This window comes from Anopheles marshallii, chromosome 2 (assembly GCF_943734725.1).
Source record: "Anopheles marshallii chromosome 2, idAnoMarsDA_429_01, whole genome shotgun sequence".
NCBI lineage: Eukaryota > Metazoa > Arthropoda > Insecta > Diptera > Culicidae > Anopheles > Anopheles marshallii.
This window is the reverse complement of record NC_071326.1, coordinates 69,166,509-69,192,683: the sequence shown is the minus strand read 5'-3', so window position 1 is coordinate 69,192,683 and position 26,175 is coordinate 69,166,509. Positions and strand designations below refer to the sequence as shown.

Sequence of the window (26,175 nt, the reverse complement as noted above, 5' to 3'; positions counted from 1 at the left end):
TGCATTGCCACACGACCGAGCACACTCCATCCGTCAGAACCGTTGCAAGCCGACAGAACGTTTCGGGTGGATTTTTTGTTGTTGCGTTATTTCGTGTTGCTCGGGTGTGTGGATGAAAGAATTTCGAAAGTACCGTCACCCGCTTGGTTGGTCGGGAAATCCGCTACGATATCGGTTCATCGCAAGGGGGAGGGCGCGGGAAAATATCTCCCCCGTGTACCACCGCAAACCCCCCCCCCCCCAAGGGGGGGCCCTTCCCTTAAGAGGGTGGAAAACAATCGCTTCCATTTTATAACATACCCCAATTCACACGGATTTATTATTTTTTATTGCTACCGCACGTCGGCAAAACCGTATCGCTTTCCTTCTTAGGTGGCACGATCGTCTTAAGATCGAGTTTTTCTCTCCCTCTCTCACGCTCTTGCTAGCTCCTTTTTCTCGACACGGCTTTCCACACCCGCTAGTTGGACGTTGGCCCGTTCTCCCATTTTCCATAGGTTTTTCATCTCTACTGTGGTCTCTGTTGCGCCTCTAGCTTGGGCACCGCACGGCACGCTGTTGTTCGCTGTCGTGCGGCTGATTGGTGCTGTTTGGCAGTGTGGCCACTTGGTGAGATTGTTTTTTTTCTTCTACTTGCTTACAAAGCCGCATATGTCCGCACATGTCAAAAATCAACGACTGCAAACGTTTAAGGTTCCAAATTGTACAACTATGAGCAGTTTAAAAATATACTCATTGGAGATTATAGATTAAACGCAGGACCTATCGGACCGGTAATTTTGACTGAAACGCTTCATTTTCATCACATTAATTTTAGGAGTTAAACAATTCTACCATAGCTGACGAATGTGTTTTGAATATCTATTTTGTAGCATTAACTCAAAATAATTTTAAAACATGAATAAAGTCGTTAAGAAAGTCTGTAAAAGAGACGATTAGTAAAAAAACGCTTAAAACGCTTGGCAGTTCTAGTGTTAAGTAAACATTTCTGACATATTTTTTTCGAAAGCACTCGTCGAAAATATTTCTTGAGAAGAGCCAATATGTTTGTCTAAATCTGTGTCCTCTTACAGTGGAGGTATGACTTTATAAGGTCCCTTCTGTAATGTAAGGTGTTGTTTCCACATTGTATGAGCCAACTACAGATATTCACCCACTGTACCATAGACACCACTAAGCGATAGTGCTCCACCGGAAAGAAGCTATGAAATATGGAGCAAAGTACTCCGCAACTTCGGTCCGTGAAGTTGAGATTGCAAATGGTCGCCTCGCCTCTGACCCACCCCTCTCCTCCCCTCCCCCCTCCCCTCCATCCCTTGTAGTAAGAAAGAGGGCCTTAATGCGGCCAGAGTTCAACACTTATGCTACTCCGTCTTGCGACAGCGTGCCCACCCGCCACGTACAAACACGCTCGCGGTTGCGGATACATTGCGCGATCGCTTCCCTTTCTTAGGCGGCCTCACATTAGTCTACTTAACCTCGCCATACCGTAGTACGCTGGAAGTATGCTAACGATATGGATACAGGTGAACTTCTCCCCCTGTATCTACCGCGTCTGTGCATGATGTTTGCCCTATCAGGGGCCTTTTTTTGCTGCCTTCACTCGGGGGCACCACCCTAGACTTAGGGGCGGTAGGCAAACTTATCATGCCACCTTAAAATGATGGATCGTTTCCACTTGTCCCTTGGCTGTCCGCAAAGGCTGTCCCGTTTCTGAAGCTGTTTGGCGTTTTTTTTTGCACCCCCCACTGGATGGGTGTCTTTTTGTTGTTGTTGGATGTCATGACCAGTGAAAGGGGCATATTGCATATTTGGTGCGGCCACTTATGCTGCTAAGCACGAAACGAATGGGGTGGGAGCGGGAGGGGTTTATGATGAACTCATTAGGGGAACGTTTGCATTACATGATGTTGAATTTTCTTGAATTTTATGCTATTCCTTCACATTCATTTGATTTGGTTTTCAAATCCACCCTGCCGAAAGGGTTGTATCACATCTAACATTTAACCGTAACACCAATACATATCGCACATCAACTCGATTTATCACGCGCAAGGAACTGTATTTTCCCCCCTGGTCACCTGTTTGAAATTTCCCCTTCGGAAACCGCACCATTTTGTTGTGCGATAGCAACACCGTAATCGGGCAAAATCAAACAAACATACAAATTCACGCCAACCGATCGAAGATCAGCGTTTCCCGCGGGCAGGCAAATAAAATAATCGACTACCCTTCCTTTAAGGGGGGAAGAGGGGGGGGGGGGGATGGAGGGGAACATTTATCAAACCAAAACGTCAGTGCCAGACCCGCCCCGGCCGTGTGCAGTGGAAAAGCATCGCCCGGAAAGTCCACATTCGTCCCGTGCCCGGCCCCTTTCGAGCGGCGATCGAACATTTTCGCACTGTTTGCATACATTTATGTCTTTTTTGCCACCTCCTTCTAGGTGCAAGTTGCACGCCGGAGGCGAACCGTATTGACCGTGGCGTGAGCCGTGCCTTATGATGATGCATCGCTTTTCGCATGTTTACCGATCGCGTCGGCCGATAATCAGTGCCGGCGAATCGGCCAAAGGAATCCAGTTCCAATTCGAAAGATGGTTTTTTTTTGTTGTTGTATTTATAGTTTGTATGGCGAGAGCTCTGAAACCTGCTGTTGGGGTCCCTTTTTATCGGGAGGTGAAACGAAGCGGAAAGGGTTTGGGAGCGTTTTAGCATGCTGTTGAACATGTTAATGAACTTGTTTGCGGTGGTGTGAATGGGCGAAGGATGTGTAACAATAGTTTAAGACAGAGGTGAAATGCATCAGTTTGCATAATACATGCTGTACCATTAGTTTTGTCACGGTGCGATAAGGTTGTAAAATCGAATACAAAAGTTTGCTTAGAAATTTTACAATATACTCTTCAATGGTCTTGTCGAAACCAATTTTTGTCGATTACTTGGCTTGATTACATACCATAGGCCATAATTAAAGTTGGGATGAACAGGTTAATATAGTAACCCGAATTTTAGCAAAGGAATTATAGCAAATAGACTTTAAGTGAGTAAATAGTAGCAAAGAGAGCGAGAATATATGTCAATCATTCAATAATCAAGACGCTTCATCAGAACAACAATCCTTAACATAAACTATTTAAAATGTTTGATTGCAAGATTCTTTTGCAGTCTCTTTTTCACTTCGTCCTTTCATTTACTCATTAAAAGGTAATTCATTCAAAGTTGGTCATTTAACCTCGGACATCCAATTTTCTTTCATTAAAGAATGATTTTTTTTAGTACACCAGACACATAAACTATTTTATTCTCTTTCTTTATGATTTTCAAAGGTTCTTTAACAATTTCAACGTGTAATTATGTTCTGTACTTCGAGTAAGATGTTCAATGCTTACAAATTATTCATTAGCTTCCACTTGCTTTACTGATTTTGTTGTAGCTTCTTTCTATTTTAATGATGACATACATTTTCAATACCATTTTACTAAACTGTTTTAAACAACTTGTAAGATGATACAAAAATATTATATAGAATAAAGGACAAGAGAACGTTGAATGGTAGGAAGGATTTCGAGATACTCAGATCATTAGGAAAAATATATGTCTTGCATGTGACTTTCTGTGTGTTGTTTGTCAATCAACTGCTTCTTTATGAATCCTTGTAGCTAATTCTTAATTTGTATCTTCTTCTTCTATTCTTTCTTTCTCTTTGTTTCTCTTCCTTTCGCTCTACTCTCTTTCCATCTTTTTTTCTCCGAAAAGTCCATTTTTCATACTTCTGATTCTTGTTGTTGCTTCATTTTTTTTCTTAATTTTATTCTCTTCTTTTATTTTCTCTTATTCTTTCTTACCCACTTCACAGAATTCCCTATTGCATTGTTGCCAGTTTTATGTAAAGTTCGTTTAGATTAATCCTTTAACTATTTGTAGTTAGTTGTTTTGTTTGTTAGTTAGTTTGTTTGTTTGTTTGTTAGTTAGTTAGTTAGTTAGTTTTGTAACTAACTTCTTATCATAAACTATTAGTAGATTGAATTCATCACGAGAAAACTCCCCTTTCTAAACACTTTGACCCAAATGCATACCTAACCTTGAAAATGTTGTGATTTTTGGAGCCTTTTACCCAAACACCGCCTGTAACCTTCGGTACAAATCAACATTTAACTTCGGTAAACCTCTTTAAACCGATCACTATCCGACCGTAAAGCACCACCATCTCACCACGGTCAACATATCATTTTCCCAGCTTCTTGAATTCTGCACACCGCACGATTATGCATGGCTTGCGTTACCCGTTCGCTCGGTCGTTTAAGTCTTTCTGGTTCACCAGCGATGCCACCGGTGACGGTGGCGTTCTGAGTTTGGCAATAAAAATAAATAATGGATTTATAATTCATTCATTAAGATAGATATCGTCTGCGCCTGCTCTTGAATTTTAATTTCCACCCGCGTGCTCCCTCGCTGTGTTCGGTCGCGTTCCGGACTGGCCGGACTGGCGTGAGGGAGATTTAGTTGCTTGCCCTACCCGGTCAGCACGTACACGTTGCTGTACGTTGCTAAAAGCTCACGCCCTGTCACAGCCTCCAACGCGGGATTTAATGCTAAAATGCTGCACCGTTGTTAAAGCGCACATCGTCCGCACAACGGAAAGTGGTCGCGCACCGATCGGATATTCTCGGAGTGGAGTGATGAAGAAAAAAAGGGGAAAAAAAACACACACAAAAACACCAAAAACGGTAAAAATGAAATTTGACCCCCTTCGGTGTTATTTTTCCGACCGCAAACCCGACCACCGCTGCCTTGACGCTAAGGTGTGCTGTACGCAATCCACGTAAATGACAGCGCGGTGAAGGCCATCGAGCAGAAGGAAAAATCCGCCACCCCTACCCGGGAGTGCCATCGCCGTCGCCACCATGGCAACGGTTTATTTTGGGAAAAATTCAAATCAATCCCATTGTTTGTGCGTGACATTGCGTTGCACCAGTTTTCACTCCCCGAGCACCGCGAACAAACGGAAAAAAAATAAATGGAAATGCGTTTATCGGACACTTTCCCGAACGAATGGCGAAACTGTGGCGGACTTGCAGCACCCTCGGTGGAAAAAACGGGCAAGGGGTTGAGGGTGGATTTTTGAAATTGGCGTGATAATTTGCTCGCTGATTTAATAACCGTTGGCCAGTGGCCAACGGTCGAAGGTTAGCCGTTTAGCCGGCTGTTAAGATGTTTTGCTTGGTGCAGTTTTGCACATCCAAGCTAAGAGGGCGCCCGTCTCGGTTGAAGGCAAGCCGTGCGCTGGCTGGAAAATGCAACTGGAAGAGATGATGCGTACGCTTTTGATTTCAATCGGCGCCCGTCTGAACGCGTTGAAGGTGATGAGAGTAATGCTTGGCAGAGTAATAATGTTTGCATTAACGCGACGAGGGTTTTGCAAAAACTTGGCCGGGAAATCCTTGAACGAACCACTTAAGACGGGCTTTTCCGTTGTGCAATTGTTCACCGTCCTGTTCGGTGCAATGCGAAAAACCAACAGCAAAACAAGAGTCAATAATTTATCTAAAGTTTGGAAAGTCCTGTTGGACGCCAACTCAAACGCTCCTAAAGCGTGTAAATTCTGGGAAAACGAACCCCGGCACGTTCTATTGCCGTATTTCGCAGGGTACGATGGAAAGCGAAACGATCCGAAATCGTCCACCCGGCTTGGCACCGGCTTAAAAAGGCATAACTTATCTCTGGCAGCAGCGAGTTAACAAAATGCCTTTCGACTTGCGCCTTCCCGATGTCAGCGATTGTCCTCCACGGCCACAAGACGGACGGACTCTCGGCCGTGCAAACTCAAAGGCAAAACAAAAAAACCGGGGCGAACGAAAGAAGGAAAAAAAACCACACACACACACACACACACTCGTACTCATCGAAAAGTCGCGGTAAAGGTATAAAAGAAATAAAAACTTTGACACTTATTAATGTTTATATCGGGCTCATGCATAAAACATCTGAGGATAGAGTGGGGAAAGGGTGGGGAGGATCATCCCAACAGCCCGGGACAGGCGGGGGGTGGGGGTCTATAATCGCGGAAAAATCGAACAGCAAAGCGTGGTGGTAGATGTCACGCGTGGTTAGCCCTTTTTTGTGCCACCGATCACCGGTGAGCAAAGCGTAAAAGAGGCTTTGCCGTATGACTGCTTCGCGGTTGTATGCACTTTTTTTCCTCTCCGGTGTTTTTTTGCTGCTGCATTCGTACCAAACGGGGATAAGAGGCTGGAGGTGGTGGTGATCGCCGCCCAGCAGGAAAGGAAACACAGGGAGGAAGGACCGGTCGTCGGTCCGGTAGTTTGACAGCGTAGCATAAGAAGCGCATAATTTTGCCACGGAACCCAAAACGGACTTCCGAAGAAGACAACCCAATTGAATTGCATCCGCGCAGCGCAACGGGAAAAACGTGCATAACGACTTCAAACGAAACGGAACGAATGTACCCAACGGACAACGCGTTTCGGGGTGGAAATCACCATGCGACCGTAGTTCAGGGTGAATGGGTGTGCTCCAAGCATAAGCACACACACACACACACACGAAGAGGGAGAAGGAAAGAAAAACCTCCCCAACGGACACACGCTCGCGAAAGTCCACCACTGAGGGTCCCTTTCTATCGAAACGCCGTCACTTGCCTCGCCGATCGACATCGAGTGATATTGCATCCGAGGCAAACATACGTGCAGGCCGCTTGAGGATGAGCGCGATGCGCAAAGGACGATCTGCCGATCTGCTCTACATAGACCGCAGAGCGTGCTTTTGCAGGCTGTCCGCGTGTGGGGATTTTTATTGGATTTTTAAAGAAATCGAAAGCAGCGTCCGGTATTTGCAAACTAATTCAAAACTTGCGACGCTCGGTGCTGGGCACATACAGTGCGGTGCGCGTGTTTGGTGTATAAGTATTTGGATGTCTTGTAGGATTATTTCCGGGATGACTTCTTGATTGAATAATTTTACTAACAACAATAAGTTATAGAGAGATAAAAATTCGGAATGTTTAAAGTATCTTTATTGGATATTTTTTTCTAGATTTTTTGGTAAAATTGTAAAACAAATCAATTAACAAAACAAACGGAGTTATAATCCAAAGAGTAAGTCTCACAAGTGATTTAATAAGTTTTTAATACCTTTTTCTCGTTTATCACTTTGTTGAGTGAATTATTGCACTATAGAGGAACTATAGTCTAAAGTCGCGGTATTGAACTCGTCGACCAGCGAGCTTAAACATCCGCTGACGTATTACCTATTACGGTAGAAATGGTAATTATGGTAGAAAATAAAATTTTCGTCGTTATACCAAGTGAAAATTAGTCAACCATTTTGTCATTAATTTGAACTTATATCTGCCCTTAATCGCCTCATACAAGAGATTAAGGTGATTTAAAGCTCAACGTGGGCTTGAACAATGCTTTATAACTAAATCTTAGTAGATGATACTCACATAAATGTCTAAAAGGGTCCATTATTAATATTGTAAGTGTTTATGTCTAGGTGGTTAATGATTTAAACAAAACTAGAAACTAACTAAAAACCAATTTAGAGTTTGACGCGCGACTGTTGGAGTCTTAAAGCTGTTGGAAAGAACCTAATTATCGAAAAAATCAATCAATAGTAGATCAGGTCGACATTAATGATGTAAAAGAAACATGTTTTGCATAACATTTTACGAATATTTGGATCTAAAACTATTATAAATAAAAAAAACACCGAATCCTTTTAATCAGAACTTCAAGCCAACTTTAAGCCGACTTTAAGCTTAATGTGGGCATGATCACTTCACTAAACTTGTTTACTCTATCAGTTCGAAATAAACGACAAGAAGAGCACATTTCCAGTAGAATTATTGGCTTCGCTCAAACTGACCACCGTCACTGTGCGAACGGATACCGACATCCTCTTGTGCTTGTTATCTGCCGCGGTCCCCGGTTATTCGAGTTGCCTGCCAAAACATTATCGTCAACGTCGCTACGTTTGTTGATGTCACCGTGCCGCGAGCGTGTTTGCAACCGTTGCCCGGTGTGTGTCGCTAAACTGCCGCATGTTGCCGTTGCAAACCGTCCCGCCGAGGTCCCGGTCCGGCTCCGACAGTTTTCCAGGAACACGACCGATGTGTTCCGACGGGGCACAGCCCAAAAACCGCTGCCAGCGAACAAGCAAGAAAAGGGAAACAGTAAATGCAGATGCCCCGGCCCCGAGCAGGGGAGCGTGAAGAGGCCCGGGTCCGAGTCGGTCGATTTCTTTGAGCAAAATTTAATTTCCAATCCTGCGACTTTGACGCCGAAGCGATTCGATTCCGGGCGGCAGATTTGCATCCATGCTTTCGCCATTCGCGGTTGGTTTTTTTTTGTCGCTGTTGCCGTTCGTACTGCTATTGCTGCCTCACAGCATCGACCGTGAAGAACGTGCGCGTAATGCTGCGGGTATGGACAATTTTAATAATCCCCCGAAAGTAGGGTGGAAGGCAGTGGAGAACGAAAGAATCGGCAACGTCGGTGGACTGGATCTTATTTTCCACCAAACCGCCAACCGTCTGGCTCAAAGGCGACATTTGCCGCACCGTACCGAGATACGCGGTGCGCAACGGAGATGACACCACATCCGATGGGCACTTACCAGTACTGCTGGCGTTCAGCAGTCTTTTTAATTCAGTGATTTCCTTGCTCGCGCGGGCCGGCGTACGCGAAATCAATGTCGCAATGTCATCGGCAACAAAACCGGGGCACAAGGCAATGAGGGGGAGGGTGGAAGGCTGACGTCGGAACGGCACTCACAGCCCGCATTACGCATTAAAGCGTGTACCCGGTGGAAACACGGCATCCCGATAAGACAGTTTGTCGACAATTTATTGTCAAACCGGCCGGTTAAATTTAATCGCAAAAATGTAGAATATATTATATCATTAAACGCTAGGGCGGATGCCGTAGAGGAGCGTTTGTGAGGTGGGCTGTGGATGGGGGTGGGGGCTTCCCGCTGCGCCACGGTATCGGTGCAGGCGACGAATCGTACGGAAATCAAAATGGCCTCCGCGTGGTTGGTCTGGCTAGGTAAAGTGAGGCTAGAGCCGGGACCTGTATGGGACCCGTCGATCGCGACCATATCGATGGATCACAACTTACGAGCCACCCTCGGTGTAATTCCATCGATCGCACATTGGTTGGCATTTGGCACGCATCCGCACCGGTTGCCGGTCGATCATCGGGCGGAAACGATTCTCGCATCCTCGCAGCCATACGCCAACATACCGGGGTGCCGTGCATACCGAGCGTTTCTCGTCACTCGCTCGTAATATCTTGCGTAGATCATACGGCGAACCCTTGACCAAACCAATCTGGCCAACCAGCGACGCTAACCAACCGTCCAAACAACCACCGGCCGGTACCGTTTTGCTCATTTCCATTTCCACCGTGCACCGTGCGTTGGGTCCGCTTGTTAAGGGGACCGGCAGGACGAGCAGGGCTATAAATTTCCACCGGAACAGATTTACTGCTACCGAGCACGGTTGTGCACGGCCCGTTAGTGGTCGACCGGATCGTTAGGAGGGTTTCGCGCGTCGCAAAAGGCGATCGTATGGAAGGAGCGGTCCACTCGGTTGTAATGTGCGCTATAAACTTAACATGCGCATACCCGCAGCCGGTGGCGTATTTTGAGGAAAAGTGGAACACGGGGCGCAGGGGGATGGAATATACAGCGGAGGGTTGTAATTACTTGGTCGAAGCTTTTGGTTGGGGAAAATTGCCGGTGAGTTTTCCACCTTTGGGTGTCCTCTCCTGCTTATCTTATAAGAGGCTGTCAAACTTGTACTACTGCAGTGACATTAACATATTTCTTACACATATGGAAAACTTTGTCTTTAATCAATTCAGCTATAGGACCTGTGAAGATCACCAAATCTGTAAGAGTTTCAAGGTTACGATCCATCTCTGAAACCTTGATAAACCTTGATAGATGAATTGAAAGCTACATTACAGATGGGTTTCAATGTCCAATTGGAGTTACTTATTTTATTCTTGGTTGTGCAGGATCTTTAGAAAGTTCCAAATATCTGAAGAAACTCCGAGGTCAACAATTGGTCATTTTCATCACAATCCTTCTGTAACAAATGACTTTTCTGCTTATTCTTGTCTATTTCATTGTTATTTGGATATCAAGATGTCTTTAATTGCTTAAGCTGATTCTCTTTTTGACCATGTTTGACCAACTCCTTTCGCGAAGTAATTCTATCAGTTTCATAGCCATATAACCTCGAACAATTATTTAGTTTGTGTTAGAGTTCGGAATGCTCAACAAACCCACGCAATGAACCAAAAAAGAGCCTCAATATATCAGGCACGGTCAATACTGCGAGAGAAACCTGAATATCTAATGTTTTCACAGTCAATCAGGTTGTATTTTGGAACTAGCTAACAGATTCTGAATCGGATTTTTAGGAAATCTTCCTATATTTCGGTATCCAAAAAAGGAGGCTCTTATAACTTCAAAATGAAGAATTTAGTTCTAAATGTAACTTCTAAACACAGGACCGTAGTACATGATCTAAATCGACTAGTTCCTCCTCATATACCTAAACGACGAGTAATATCCCATAATATACCTAAAGGGTAATGATTAGGCCAAAGTCTAAACATCTTTAGAATAAAGACCTAATTTGAGATGTCACAGACGCTCCAAGGAAATTTGTGCTTCAAGGAAACTTCAAGGAAACTTGAAGTCTAAACATGTTTAGAATAAACACACGGTCTGCTGAGATGTCAGAGACACTTCAAGGAAACTTGAGCGGTGATCTAATCAAAAAACCTCATGATCTGACCTACATTGTGAGCACCTACTCTTCTAATATGTCATGCTAAAGCACTGTGGAGATCACAAGATCATCTTCTTGTTGGAAATAGCATCGCTAAGCATGTAAGGATGAATTGAAGAATTAGTCATAAACGAGCTCAAGGCCTTGATTGAATTTTCCACTGTATAATCTAGGATTTCTGGCCACGTTCTAGCCTTATCGTAGGTATTTTGTCAACAGTAACAAGTTGGACAAAGACATTGGAAGCAAATCATGAACACAATCTAGGCAGACTTCAATACATCAGTTGGGAGCAGGAATCTCTAACTTTCACTCAGTTCCTGTTAGTTTATACATTTACTTTGTAGTATAAGTCATGTGAAATGTATAAAAAAGAGAAAACAAAGAAACGTTTGCCCCGATTTGCCCACAAACTACCATCCAAAACGTCTTAGCTAGCCGAGCTCTGAAACAACCATGACCATGGAGTAATGTGATACTTACGATATTACAAACATTAAACCCAAGTTTCGTTCTTCAACACCGTTTCCCCAGACTCCCGGATGTTGGTAGGGCTCCTTAGATCCGACCGGGAAGCCCATTTGCCCAACAGCAGCAATCCCAAGCTCGATAGAAATAGTACGCAAATTGGATACGGATCTGGACAACGCTGGCGGGCCCAATCGCACCAGAAATCGATCGGTTTGCGGTGTACCGTACGCGTTCCGTGTGGGAAACTGCTGCCGTTCGGTGTTCCGGGGTGTTCCAGAGTCGCAAAAACTTGTCGCCAAACAAGTGGCTTATCTGCGGGTGACCATACGCGCGGAAGGCGCAATGCAATGGTGAATTAGCTTTTCCCTTGTCGTAACATGAAACTTGCCAGCCGTTTTAGTTGGTGTGCGATTGCTTCCCGTTTGCCGTAGGGCGATATCGCCATCGAATGCTCCCGCGGGATGAATGAAGCGATGCCTGTTAATGAAACGTGTGTTGGCCGTTGGCGAAATTCGGTGCAACGATGGGTTGTGTGTGTGTGTGTGTACGCACAAACCACGAGACCTACCCGGAGGCCACCGTTCGAGCCCATTAATCTCGGTACCCGGTTGGAATGCGCTGTATTCGTATTAATTATAAACGTAAAAGTGTATCATTACAAGGTTTTCTGCTACAAGTGGCTGAAGGTGGTCGTGGGCACTGTTTGGCCTTTCGCGGCGAAGGGACCGAGGGTGTGCGGGTGGGTGGATGGTATAAAAAAACCAACAAACAAGTGCCTTCTCGCGGTAGGAAAATCCGACACTGGCGGGGCACTACTATTTCACCGACGCTACAAGCGTGCGGGACATGTTGCGCATGTTGCGGATGTTTCTCCGCAACTCCATTCGCTCGACCCGTCGAACACCTGGGCCCAGCCGAACAAGATGCCTGCCATTCGTGTGGTTAACGGGTGCCCGCCCCCCTCAGGTGCGTACGGTTGCGGGTGGCATGTTGTCCTCTTCCACACTTGACACGGCACGGGTGCACGGAGGGGTCAGATTAAGCTACCCGAGCACGGTGTTGCGTTACGTTGCGTTTCGAAATGCGTTTTTTTTTTCCTTCAGCCGTGTTCAACTCCTTTTGCTGTTCCTCGGCGCAACGTGTTGATATGTTGCCGTATAAGCCACTGGCCACTGTGGGGGATAAAGGTGGCGGGTTGCGTGCAGGGGGAAGGGGGGGGGGGGGGAGCGGGGGAGTAAAATAGAAAAGAAAAATCACAATCAAACCTACAACCGAATCTGCAGCAGATCAAAAGCTTGGAACTTGGGGCACCACCACACATAAAGCGTTCCACGCGACACGAAACCCCCCCCTCCCTTCCCCCCAAGGAAAAACCGTGGGAAAATTTTGATTGTTTTTCTGTTTTCTTCTCTCTCCCTATTCCCCTCCCTCCCCCCCACCCCACGCCACCCCCTCCTCCTCCAAAGCAAACCAAATCGCATACGCTGCTGTTTCTGGTGTTTCCCCCTGCTGGCATTAATTAAATATGCGATTTAATTTATAATTTTATCATCATTATACATAGCTTTTTCTCTGTTTTTCACCATTCCATCGTTCTCTTTCGCTCTCCTTTTTTTGCTGATTTCTCGTGTCTTACGATACAGATTACGTGCTACGTGTGTGTGTGCGTTTGTATGTATGGTTTGTGTTTTTTTTGCCTTTCCTTCGTGTTGTGTGTAAGTTTTCTTCTTACTTATACTCGACTGCCCCTCCCTCCCCCTTGACCACCCTCGCTTTCCCTTGTTCCCTTTGGGGTGCCTTCGGTTGCGTATCGTGATCAGAAGCGGTAGTTCTTTTAACGATCCATCGCGCGTGGAAAGCTTTAAAAGGTACATTTTTACGTTTTTCGCTCGGTTTCCGTCTTGTTCTAAGCTTAATGGATGCGTTTTTGTTGTTGTTGTTGTTGTTGTTGTTGTTACCTCGGTTGAGGTCAAGAGTGAGATTGAATAAAGCGTTTTAAGGGTGCTGCTCGCGGGGCGAAGATTGTTTATACAATTGGAATGAAAGGAAGAAAAAAAATGTTGTGTGTAGAAAAGCACCGTTATCGGGGTTTTGTTAAATGGCCATCGGAAAACAAGATCTAATTTATAGATAATTTTCAGTTTGTTGCATTTTTTCTTCAAACAAATCTGTTCTGTGTTTGTTAATTTATCATCAGCTAGTTGCCATGGTATGACACCTTTAGTTAAATGTATCTTTTTAAGTTCATTGAACACAAGTTTCAGTATACAAAAATATAACTCCCCAAACACCATCCCATCCGATCATAACAAATTCAGCAAAGTTCCGTTTTAGCTCACAAACCAAAAAAAAACGGCGACAACATCTAAGCGCCATTTACACCAGCAAAATAGAGCGATTAGAGATTCGAAACCCTCTTTTTCCTTCATTTTCACGTGTTTTTATGAACACTCCAGTTATGCTTCGAATTTATGACACTTCCGCAAGATAATAAATCTTCCCCCCATTAATGTTTGGTTCCATTTTCCTTTTCCGCTGCTCTTCCCTGGTGCTTTCTTTCCGCGTTCTCTTATCACTGCCCGGTGGATGCAAATGGGAAGCGAAGAAAGTAAGAAGTTTTTCTCCTTATGTCGACCAAGTTTTAAAGCGAATTGGAGTTCTTACATAGGCAGTTGATGATGTGCCAGGTATTTTTTTCCCCTGTTTAAGTACGTAATATACGGATAAAAATCTCTAATGCTCAGTCGTTTCATAAATGTCATAAAATAAAACCATTTGCAGTTTTGTTTTTATGTCGCTCGCTTTCATTGCTTCCGAAGTCGAACGTCACTCGATCCCCGCGAGTGGACCCTTCAAAAAAAAAAGGGTCATATTATCTTCCGGGAATGAAAATCATTTTTCCCTGCCCTGCTGGCTGCTCTTCCGCCTTGCACCAATGGCATGAAAATGAGTGTTAAAGATAAAGAGCGAAATGAGTGCGCGGCCATGCAAGGGAAGGTGGAGGGAGGGAGGAACAAAAAAGGGTAACGGGGCGCTCAGATAGGAATGAAATGCCAGTCGTAATGGGTAGAAAGAAATAACAACGCCACCACCACTAACACACAAAGGGGGGAGAGGGAGGAGGGGGGGTAACCACCACCAGGGGAAGACGTTTCGGGCGCATTTCCCATGAAAAACTACCGAACCGGAACGGAATAGCACACACACACACACACATCGCGTTCCGCACGCCTTCCACGAGGCTAAAGGTGATGGAGTGGGAGGGTTGAGGGAGGAACGGAATGGGGAAGAGAAAATCGGTGAGTTGCCCATTTGACCCGACCGGAACGGAACCGACGACTGGCGTTGGTCCGGGCTTTCTCCTTATCACCAAAGCATACCCGATTGCGTTCATGTTTCGCCCACACGGGTCTGGTTTCGGGGCTGTCCGGGTGGGAGGAAAGCTCGTCGAGGTGGGGAGAGGGAAGAAGCACATTCACGCACTCCCCAGAAAGGGGTGAAGAAATCTGGAGAAGTATCATCAGCACTTAAAGCAGCTTTGGAGCTTTGCAGGACGGGGGACGAGCGGTGCAGCTTAAAATTGCTAAATGGAGTTTGGACGTGGAGTTGGATAACTTCGGATAAGGTGGATTTGTGCGATTTGTGCGCGAAATGCATGGATTGAAGTGCTAAAGTGCTTTCAACGGCGAAGATCTTGTCGGGACATTATAACAAAGTAGTAGAGAACATCACAGCTTTTGGAGTTTTAAATATTTGGTCTATGTCTCGCAGAATTTCCATACTTACCCAATAAATCCTTCAGGTTTAATTATGTTATAAAAGAAGAAACTCAAAGCGCTTATTGGTTGAACATCTATGATTGCTTTTAATTTATTTCACATTCATTCGGGAAGTTACGTTTAAACCTCTTATTCACATACACTTACGCACTATCGTGGAACCGTTTTTCCAACCGTTGACGTGAAAGTGACCTCCACGCACACACAGGCTCACGGAAATCGAAAAATTTGGCCTCAGAAAGCGTGTGGAAAATAGCGACGAAACAGGCCGAAAATAATAATGACGCCTTCCTTCTCGATTACCTTCAAACCTTCCCCTCCTAGAAAAAAAATCCCTTCCGCAGGTGACTTTGATGTGATTTCAATTTAATGATCGCCACATAAATGATTCATAGACTACGATCCACGCCGCCTCCTAGATTTACAATCTTTCGCTTCCCGGGTGCGACCATACACAATTTTCCCACCCATAAGTGGGAGGTGGGGGAAGAATGTTTCCTTCAGCTCCGTTTTCAAAGAAATAATTAACAAAAACACATGGCGCATTTTCGAATCTTCGATCGTTAGCCACTCGTCAACGCACGTTGTCGTCGGTCCCTAACGCCTAGCTGCTATTAATTAACCTATAATCATGTTGTTTTTGTTTCATCCACTAATCTACGATCATTATTCTATAGCGGGATGCGATGATACGTTTCCACTACTTAGAGCCCGAACGCTCTAGTGATTGTTCATTTTTTTGTCGTTTTCTTTACTTCTTTTATATCATTTATGTGTATTTTTTTTGTTTTGCTATAATTTTGTATTTGTCTACTTCTTCGCACTGTACAGTATTTTCACGTGGAAAAGGCAATTGCTTTCTGCACGTAACATAATAATAAAGTAAACCACTATAAACAAAATTGTGTCCGCAAAAGTACGATTAAAAAAAAGTGTCTGAAATAAGGTGAAGAGATAACTTACGCAGTGCTGCTATAATATGCGGACACTGTTGCACTAACTACGTCTACGTCTAGCAGCTACACTTGCTATTGCTCACTGGGTGCGAAAAGCAAAACCTTTGGTTCACTCGTATGCGCATGTATGCGGGTTTCCATTCCTTGAAGCCCCTGCTTAAATCATCGAATCGATGGAGTTTCGGTGGGTGCCAACGAATGTGCCATGGAGTGGGGATGGGAAGAAAGGAGCAAGGAGGGAGAAGGAAGATGTGGAGAAGGAGAGGCTTTGTGATACTAATTTATCATGTACAAACATTAAACCTAATCGATTGCAGTACCGTAACGAGTGAAGAAATGTGAATTTGAAGCTGATTGCGATGTGAGTGCCCACACACGTCTCATTAAGTAAAGCCACTGCTATATACTGAAATGAAGCTACTACCTTTGGAAAGGGATCGGTGCAGATCTGCACGTCCTCTTGAGTATTTCCGCGTAAAAAGATCGCTCGCACACTAGTTGCTGTAGCAGGTTTTGCGCACACCGGCCAGAATGTTGCTAAACTCGTCGTCCTTCAGCTGCTGTTCGTTCGCGACGTAGATGTCCGCCATGGTGCCGTTCGGCCCTAGCGGATGTACGCCGTGCGGAACGGAGACGACCTGTGTGCCGGGTCCACCACCACCACCACCACCGGCAGTTGCGGCAAGATGTTGCGCGTGTTGTAGCTGGGGCAGCGCGTACAGAGCGACGGGCGTGGATGGGAGTTGATGCGAACCGGGACCACCCTGCAGCATGACGTCCGACAGCTTCGGAATGGTCTGTCCTCCGTTGGTGGGCAAGGATAGCTGATGGGACTGTTGGTGTTGGTGCTGCTGCTGCTGTTGGTGCTGCTGCTGCTGTTGGTGCTGTCCTTGTGGCTGATGTTGCGGAGACTGATGGGCAAGTACGGTACCGCCGTAGGCATAGTACTCGCCCTGGGATATCCCATAGATGGAGCCACCCGCAGGTGAGGAGGCTGTCTGCTGATGGTAGGACGCACTGTCGTACCCGTTGAAGTTGTGATTGCTGTCCGGATATTTAAGATACTTGTCGAGATCGCGCGCATCCACCGCATCTACGTCCTGGCCCGCGAGAGGATGCGTCTCGTACATGATGCCATAGTCTTTGTAGGCGTACGAGTACGTCGGCAGTGTTCCGTTCGGGAGCGACGCCGTACCGTAGTAGCTATTGAGTTGATCGTTTGCTGCCTGCTGTTGTTGCTGCTGCTGCTGCTGCTGCTGCAAATGCTGTGCATTGCTGTTACTGATCTGGGACATCTGTGTGTTTGAGGTGGACACTCCCGCGCCCAGCAATCCGTTGGAGTTTTTCAGCTGGCTCGGAGTTCCCGGTGTACTCGAGTTGTTACTGCCGTTGCCACTGCTGTGATTGTTTGTACTGAGATGCGGGCCATGGCTGGTCGTCGTCATGGTGGTAGTCCCAAGTGTCTGATGATCCTCGGACGTGGCCAATGGCGGGAAGTAGGTTCCAGTGACAATGTGGCCCTGGTCCAGAATGCTGCGGTTCGTGCACATCACGTACATCCCGTTCACCATGGCCGTGGTTGTCGTCGACCCGGAACTCGCCGACAGATAGTTGCGCTTCTCGTGTAGACCGCCCCCGTTCACCAGCTGACCGACGCCTTCGTACGAGTACCGCTTATCGCCACCGAGACCGAATCCTCCATATTCACGCTTCACTAGACCATCCTGCTGGTGGTGGTGGTGATGCTGCTGCTGCTGCTGCTGCTGTTGATGTGAATGATGCGTCTCATGGTCGTACGCATGCGACGGGAAGGTGGCGGGCAACTTCTGCTCACTCTTCACTCCATACACACCGTCGTATGTGAGCTTTTGCTTGCTCTTCAGGTCATCGTAACTACCGGCATGTGCCGAATGCAGTCCACCACCGAAGCCCGGCTCTTTCTCCAACTCCAGCGGGCTCATCTCCGGTGTTGGCAGAGCTGACGACACGTCCTCCATCTTCTGGCCAGCGTCTCCATTGGTGGCAACACCTCCATTTGCAGCTGCAGCGGCTACGGCGGCCAGCTTGCGACTTCCGACCGTTGGTGGGACGGCGATCGGTTCCGGACTCTGCGTGGGGCTCGAGTCGGGCGTGTTGAGTGCGTTATTGCTGCCGGCGTAGTAGTGCGGGTTGTACGCGAACGGACTCATACGCTGCGATGAGTCACCATCGCCGTAGTTTAGCTCACTCGGGGACGAATTGTTAACCGTGAGGTTGGCACCAGCTGCAGCGCCCTGACTGTTTCCACCGACAGCCGGGCCCGTGCCGAGAGAACCGGCGGTCCCGGCCGGTCCGGAACCGGGCCCTGCCCTTGCTTTGGCGTGCTTCCGGCGCCGCGGACGGTACTTGTAGTTGGGATGTTCGGTCATGTGAATCACACGTAGCCGTTCCGCTTCCTCCACGTACGGACGTCGATCCTGGGGCGTTAGAGAGCGCCACTTTTTACCTGAACAAGGAAAGAAGGAAAACCAATTAAAACTTTGGAACTGTTTGAAAGATTGACTATTATTTGACACATGTGAAGTGAAGAAAATTGCTTAAAAATAAATAAAACAAAAACACGTCTGTAAATGGTCATATACTTCTTGTTGAAGAATTCGGCAACATCATGCAGCAGTTTATTTTTCGCACTGCAATCACGATAAAGGCGCGTGCCAATTATATTCCGAAGACATTTAGCTCAAAACAGCCAAAGGCAGATAAAAAAGAACCCCCAAAAGAGTGCAGAGCCCATCGAACAGCTCGGATGTTCAATGCACCTCATATCAAACGAAGCAAACACCGCAGCAAAACGTGCCGCAATGAAGCGAAGATTGCTTTGGGCTCACGGGATCTCACACCCCACAGTTTTGCGATATTATTTCCCGTCTTTGCCGCAACTTCCTCCACGCTGTGGTCGTTTTGCGCTGAAGAAGAGGAGAAACGAAACTAGCAAACAACACGCCCGGCTCACTTCCTATCCGTTCGTGGGAGAGTAAATTATGTTCTGGCGATAAATAATTCTGCCCTTCACACAACTGGCGGGTCCCTCTTCTGGGCGGCATTTATCTCTTGCTGCTTCGCCTTTCAAGCACTTTTATCAGCAGGAATCGCACACTGTATGCAGACAGCATCCCCGAGACCGCGGCCTGGTGGCTGCCGTTCCGTTTTTTGGTTCTCGGAGAGGGGTTTTTTTTTCTTCTTTTCCATCACCCGGCGATGACACACGGTGGCCGGTGGAGAACGGCCACGAAGCACACAAACCGCCCAACGCGATGACATTGGTAAATTAAGTTTGACATTTATTATCAGCGCGGCTTATGCTTGGTGATGTTTCGCCCTTTTTAGTTGGTTAGCCGTTGCTGCTGCTGCCGGTACTGTTTTGAGCTCATAAATCTGGCGATTGTTAGCTGGCGGCAGACGTAAGCCGGCTCCGGTAGATGAACGGAGGTCCTGTATCGAAGGTAGAAGCGATTCGTTCGAGCTGTCGAATTCAATTTAGCAACCGTGTGGCAAGAGCAGCACACGTGTGTTGGGTGCTTGATTTACCGGGCTTCCCAATTACCGAATCTACTGGTCCGGCAGTGGTGGCTTCCGCTTCGTTCCGGTGCGGCTGATTATCACACCTGGAGGTGGTGATGGTCGGGATCTTGTTGATCGAAAATTTCACCACACGAGAGGCATTTAATTGATACAGATTAGACCTGGTTGGGCGGATCTAGTGTACTGGAGATTCCTTCATAAGCCTGGAATTTTTGGCTTCTCGTGGTTTATTTACCAGAATTCCTCAATATTCTATTCTGAGTCTAAGGAAACGATACAGATGGGATCTAATGCTGATCTCGTATACACCAGACATTATGACTTCGTACTTTGTAGGACTTCCTCATACTAAATATTCCAAAACTTTATTCTTGAACTGATATGTCCAAGGCTGATATGTCCACTTGATACTCGTTGATACTTTGTAGGACTTCCTCATACTAAATATTCCAAAACTTTACTCTTGAACTGATATGTTCAAGGCTGATATGTTGAGTTGATACTCGTCAATCGTTTGAGGCTTTAACAAATCCTGCGAATTGTTTATTTCTGCTAAACGATCGATGATCCTCGTGAAGATATTCTCAGTATCTTACAAGATCCAGGAAAATTATTGTGAATGTTGACTTTTTTTCAGGATCTCTGGACAAATCACTCAAGGATGCCTGCAATACGCCAACTTAAAGTTGAAGCTTCTTCCAAAATGCCCCAGATCAGAGTCATGGAGTACGGGACCAACCCGATGTCGTTAGCGTCACCCCGTCAGAGCAACCAACGAACGGCATAACAAGCAAAACAATCGAACAGTTATGGGACAGTAAATTTGTTTATGCTTTCATACCACCTCCCCATATGCCCGGGGTGCTTTCGCATGCCATGGGGCCCCGCAACGTGTAATATGAAACCGCGCGAAGGAGCCAAACAAACAACAAAACAATCTCGGCACAAACTATTATTCAAATAGACTTCGGCGTGCTGCTGCTGCTGGCGGTCATTGTACCGTTGTTCTTTCCCTTGCTGCTATTTCACATCCATCCTACTCCCCCCCTGGCTTTTGGGCTCGTGCTAAATGGAGCTGGAACACGTGGTCAGCTTGAATATTAATGTCGCCCTGTTGGTGAGTGCGGGCGGGCGGTGGAAAAGCACCAGGTGAGTGGTCCTTTTTGTTGCATGTGCTATGTGTGTGTGTGTGTGTGTGTGTGTTTTTCTTTTTGCAATAGTAAACAGGTGCCCACGGTGGATTGGTAGACGTGGTCCAGAACCGTTTTGAGCAATGTTTAGCGGTTGGTTGGATGGGTTTCTTCCTGTGCTCCTAGCGCAAAACACACGCTTCGCTTCAGTGTTGGGTGAATTTTAATAACGCAACACGCGCCGCTGTTCGTTTGCTGCCGTCTGCGGTCAAACTTCGTCTTTCCACCGGGCTAATTGCTGCTAGCTAGCGGTTTGTTCATGCTCTTGTCGGCCAACGGGAGCTTAAAATTCATCGCCATGGCGAAAAGAAAGGCGACCGAACCGCATTTGGGGGCTGCGATTTTGATCGTTTCGATGATTAATGCACGGGATGCTAGCCCGGGAGCGAACACTCCCGGGTACGACATGGTCCCGCGGAAACAATGGCTGGTAATTAATCAACAATTACATTGCCCTGGTCGGTGGCATCCCACTGGGGACTAGGGACCGTACGCAGCAAATTGCCTCTTTTAGCGAGCAATTTAAGCTACGATGAGTTCATCATCGGCTCGATGCAATCCGGCGGGACTGCGCAGTGCTCGGTATCGGTCGCACACAACCAATCACAACACGGAACTTATGTTTGGAGTAGTGTATCGCAGGAAACCTTCGTCAAGCTCAAGCTAAACTTTTATTATTAAGATCCTGTTTTGTTTACGTGTTGCCCGCTCCGTTCCGTTCGCTTCGAGGCCTGGCTGCATTGATTCGGGCAATCCGATTGAGCGTGACTAACGCGCGTAGGAATTATTGGGTTCGTTCGTTGTTCGAACACCACCACTGCGAGCGCTGTGTAATCGCACATCTTTGCACTTCAGCGCCAATTAGCGCGCATAACGTGCAGGGGAGCAATTATTTTTGCACTCGTCCTCGCTGTGTGGAATGTCACCGACAGAAGATGTCATCTTCGGTGAACGGGAAATGTGCTCTTTGAGGTTTGAAAAGAATTTGGTTTGATTTTAACCTCAAAGACTCTAGGGAGATTGCAGTTAAATCGCGGTTTGTACTTGAAGTTTTCGACGTACATAAGCGCTGTAGTAAGATCCTGATTGTTCGGGACAAATCCGCTCACCAATAAGCTGATTTATCAAGGATCACAAATGAACACGCAACTCCCCAAAATCCATCCAACAGAAAAGAACCAAATTACGGAAGGTGCAAATCAAGAGTGAAAAGCATTTTTTATATTTAAAAAAACACACATTTATGCGCAACATACCGCAAGAACACTGCCCTTCTCATTCGCGAAATATCCAAAACACAGCAACCCGTAGCTCGGTATGGAAAAGAAAGAAAAAAGGATCACAAAATCGCGCAGCATTTTGATGAGTTTTGAATTATTCATTCGATGCACTTGCGCGGACAGCCAGCTAGTGGCGCTCGCGATCTTTCATGGTGGAGAATGGCAAGAGAACACCAAAAAAAAAAAGCTCTAAAGTATGAGCAAAACATTTCATTTTGAGGCATTTTCCATCCGTTTTTTGAGCATATGCTTACGAGGGGCGGTGGATGGGGTGGGGGCGCATAAGCAAAAATGTTGACCACTGTCCCGGAGTTACGAGATGGATTAAAAATTCTAATCAGTCGCCAGATTTGGTGTTGCTCACTTTTCCTGGAATGGAGCTGACGATTTCAGTTCATTGCATGAGGGGGGGGGGGGGGTGATGTAGCGTGCTGCGGAATTTATGATGCTCACACCCCCCCAAAAAAAAAAAACCTCCTCAGACAAGCTGAAGAAGCGTGTAATAGTCCGCCGGGAGGTACTGTAACGAGCATAAATAAATTTCATTGCTCCGTTTCCGCCATGGCGCCACACGTTTTGTGGTGCTTTCCCGTTTCAGTTTAAATAATAGGATAATCCACCCGAACCCAACGGGTGCCAGCGCAATGATTTATGGATCGGTTCGGTAGCTACTTTTAATAAAAATCTAATAAACTACCATCCCTTGCAGTGCGCCTCGGGCCTCGTCCAATCCCAGTGCGCGAGTCACGATTTCGACAAATCAAATTCGTAAAAATGTAATAAATAAATATTCGAACGCAAGCGAGGGAAATGAACTGTGCCGTACTCGACAAAGTGCGTGCCCAATCAGAGCGATGAACCGTTTGAATGGATTACGCATGGACACCACAAGGCGAGCGAGAGATAGACATTAAAAAAAAGTGTTACATACACTTTAAATCAAAATCGGAAAGAAGACCACGCACGCGATGGTAAGGAATCGTTAATAGACTATCGCCTTGTTGGCTGCGGGTGACACGCGCGCGCCCGTACACACCCGATCCACTGGCCAACGATCGGTGGTGGCGGGCTTTATGGCGTCTTCCTGACCGCTCGTTGATTGATGCGGGACGCACAACAAACCCATCAACTGGGCAGGGTAGGTGGAGACATTTACCGCTTTTCCGGTGCGTTGGATAGAATTTATTTCGGGCTAAGTTTTTTTTTTGTTGGTTCCAAACCTTCAACCACTTAACATTGCAATATCGGCGGACAACAAAGAGAATTCATGGGTTGCTTTAAACATTTCTCCAATAAGCAGGGATGAGTCATTCCAGCGAATGTTATCGCAGAAAGTAGAGGAAACTCTCTCTCTCTCTCCCCACGACCAACACTCTCCAGACCCGTTGGAAACCCTTGCGTCAAGCTGCTTATCAGTCACTCAGTGGTAGTCGTTGGTATGACATTTGCCAAGTTTTTCATTATTACATTAATTCTTCCAACTGTTAGTGTTTTTGCTGGTAAGGTGGTAGAACTATAGCAAAGTGTATTGTACTCTGAGATGATCTCTCCCCCATAGTCGACAGAACACCCTTGAGATACGTTCCTTTCCGGTGTCGATGTGGCCTTTCCGTCTCGGTGACGTTCCGCTGCGATGGATTTGCTCACTGCCCGGACGGGTCAGATGAGGCAGACTGTCAGCGTGCCTCGACTATCGAAAGCCCACCCGCCTTGGTTACAGTGCAAGTTGGCGGGTGGATGAATCTAACCTGCCGTGGAACGGGCGTTCCGCCCCCGATCGTACGATGGAAAATGAACGGAAATGAACTGCTCGATCCAGTGTGTGACTGGGTGTCGGAAGAGGGCGTTGGACACTTGTCCTGCCGGATGCGGTTCATAGATGCGGGAAATTATTCCTGCCATCTGGCGCATCCCCTTGGGATGGTCGATGTACAACCGGTGACGGTGGCCGTGGTGCAGGGAAATCCATGTCCGAAAGGAGAGTTCCTGGCTGGTGACGAAGGCACCACATCCTGCTTGAAATGTTTTTGTTCTGGTGTGTCAGAACTCTGCCATAAGGCTGACATTTTTCGATGGAATGTAAGTATAATATCTTCAATATCCCGAAGATTTGGATGCTGAAGTAATTTTGGGTTTTCCGCCCATAGTATACGATGGCATTGAACGACTGGAAAATGCATTACGCCACGTGGGATGGAAATGGCACAGTGGAAATGGTGAAAACTATCAACAATTTCTCTCCCAACCGGTCACTATATTACAGTCTTCCGTATCGCTTCATTGAGTATCAAGTAAAGTCGTACGGAGGATATCTCCATATTCCAATAGAACTGAACGAACCTCAAGAGATCCCAGATATTATCCTCACGGTAGGAACGGTATGAGAAACACGAAGAAGTTTTAAAAAAAGGTTCAAACTTTGTTGTTTCAGGGCTACAACAGAACGATTGTTTACAGGCATAGTAAGAACGATGTGATCAGCAATGGAACAGCTAGAATTAAACTGCATGAGTCACATTTCGTTTACCTCAACGCATCATCAATCGATCGTTCAGAGTTCCTGACAGTGTTCGCATACATTGACCATTTTCTGATACGTATGCCTCTCAAGAATGGGCGGTATGAACCGAGTGAACAGAGCATCGTGATGGATTCTGCCAGTGACTATCAGAGAGGTTTGGGTAAAGCGACCATCGTCGAAGAGTGTCGATGTCCTGCCGGATTCCGAGGCACTTCCTGTGAGCGGTGTGATTTCGGCTACAATCGAGCGTTTGTTGGACCGGCGATGGGTTTGTGCATGCCGTGGGAGTGGCATCGGGCACGATACGTTCCAAAGAGTACCACCCCGAGAACTTACCACTACGTTTAAAAGCTAATGCGAGCCGGGGCACGAAGACTTACCTAAAAATAGAAACAAAACAAAACTTGATTAAAATATGTTTTGATATTTTATATAAAGATATCATCTACTATGAGGCAATGTAAGAATTCTTATCTTAATGTACAAGGCTTAAATTGTGGAGGAATTCATGATCACAAGGTCGTCGATGTCCAAGTATCTTTGGTGTTCAATATAGTTCACAGATGGAAGTGTTTAGAACCTCGTCTAATTTGATTTCTCCAGCAAGAACTAATCTTATCTTGCGGCTTCTTCCTTCATTTAAATTCAAAAGCTCAAGAAGACTAGGAAGTTGTCATTTCTATCTTTCCTTGTCTATTAATATCCATGTCAGAATAGTAATTCCTACGTACATGTGTACCCTTCGGAGGAAATTTAGTATCAATCATGTCCTGTGTAACCACAGTGTCACTACCACTACATCTTCGGACCGTCCAACGTGAAGCTGTTTATTTGACATCACATGACAGACATGATCTTTAAAAAGAACTTAATAGAATACACTGTTATAAAAGTTAATAAAATCGAATTATCTAAAAGGAACTTCTAAATAGTATGGAATGACACAAAGCAACGTTAATATCGATAGAATTCCTGATTGAACACATACTCTGTAACACTTAGCGCAGTTTAAAGGGTAAAATAATTATACATCCCTTAGCCGTCATGACACAACAACTCCTTGTTCTCGCCACCCCTCAATGCGTTACTACGCGTATGTTCTTGCGCAACTGTGTGCGTTCGGTTTGTTGATCTTGAATCTTCCTTCATCATTCAGATTGTATTCTCTGCTACGTTCTCTCTCTCTTTCTACCGTCCACGGCCGGGTGCGTTCTGCCCTTGTTGCCTTTTTGTCGTTCCGGTTCGTGGACGGTTGGTGAGAAATTTTTACCACCCTGGGAAAATTTCACCCCGATCCGATCGAGTCACCCTTCTGTGCGTTTCCCGCAAACGAAGTGCGGGTTGTAATGTTGGTGTTGGTGGCTTTCACCCACGCCGTACAGCCGATCATACTATCGTACAGCAGGTTAAAGTTTTTTTCTGTATTTGTGTAACATCTTCAAGAAAAAGCTTTTGGAGAATAAAACAAAAACTAACGGGTAAATAAGACGACATCAGTCTGTCCATGGTAACCCCCAGCGGCACTGGTGTTGGTGTGTTGCTGAGTATCAAAACATTCCACCCCAACACAGGTTCGATGGTCCAAATAGACGG

At 46.1% G+C, this 26,175-nt stretch overlaps 2 protein-coding genes across 2 annotated transcripts in view; one reads left to right on the top strand and one right to left on the bottom strand.

Moving 5' to 3' along the window:
- Window positions 1-16,524: 16,524 nt before the first annotated feature.
- LOC128719085 (putative transcription factor SOX-15) overlaps window positions 16,525-26,175 on the bottom strand; it is a 56,810-nt gene continuing 47,159 nt past the window's right edge. The window contains exon 3 of the mRNA XM_053812706.1: window positions 16,525-18,515. Coding sequence (XP_053668681.1) covers window positions 16,525-18,515 — 1,991 coding nt within the window. The remainder of the gene's footprint in view (window positions 18,516-26,175) is intronic.
- LOC128719086 (basement membrane-specific heparan sulfate proteoglycan core protein-like) lies at window positions 23,628-24,930 on the top strand. The gene is made up of 3 exons (XM_053812707.1): window positions 23,628-24,140; window positions 24,209-24,430; window positions 24,493-24,930. The coding sequence occupies exons 1-3, from the start codon at window positions 23,799-23,801 to the stop codon at window positions 24,928-24,930; spliced, it is 1,002 nt and encodes a 333-aa protein (XP_053668682.1). The 5' UTR covers window positions 23,628-23,798.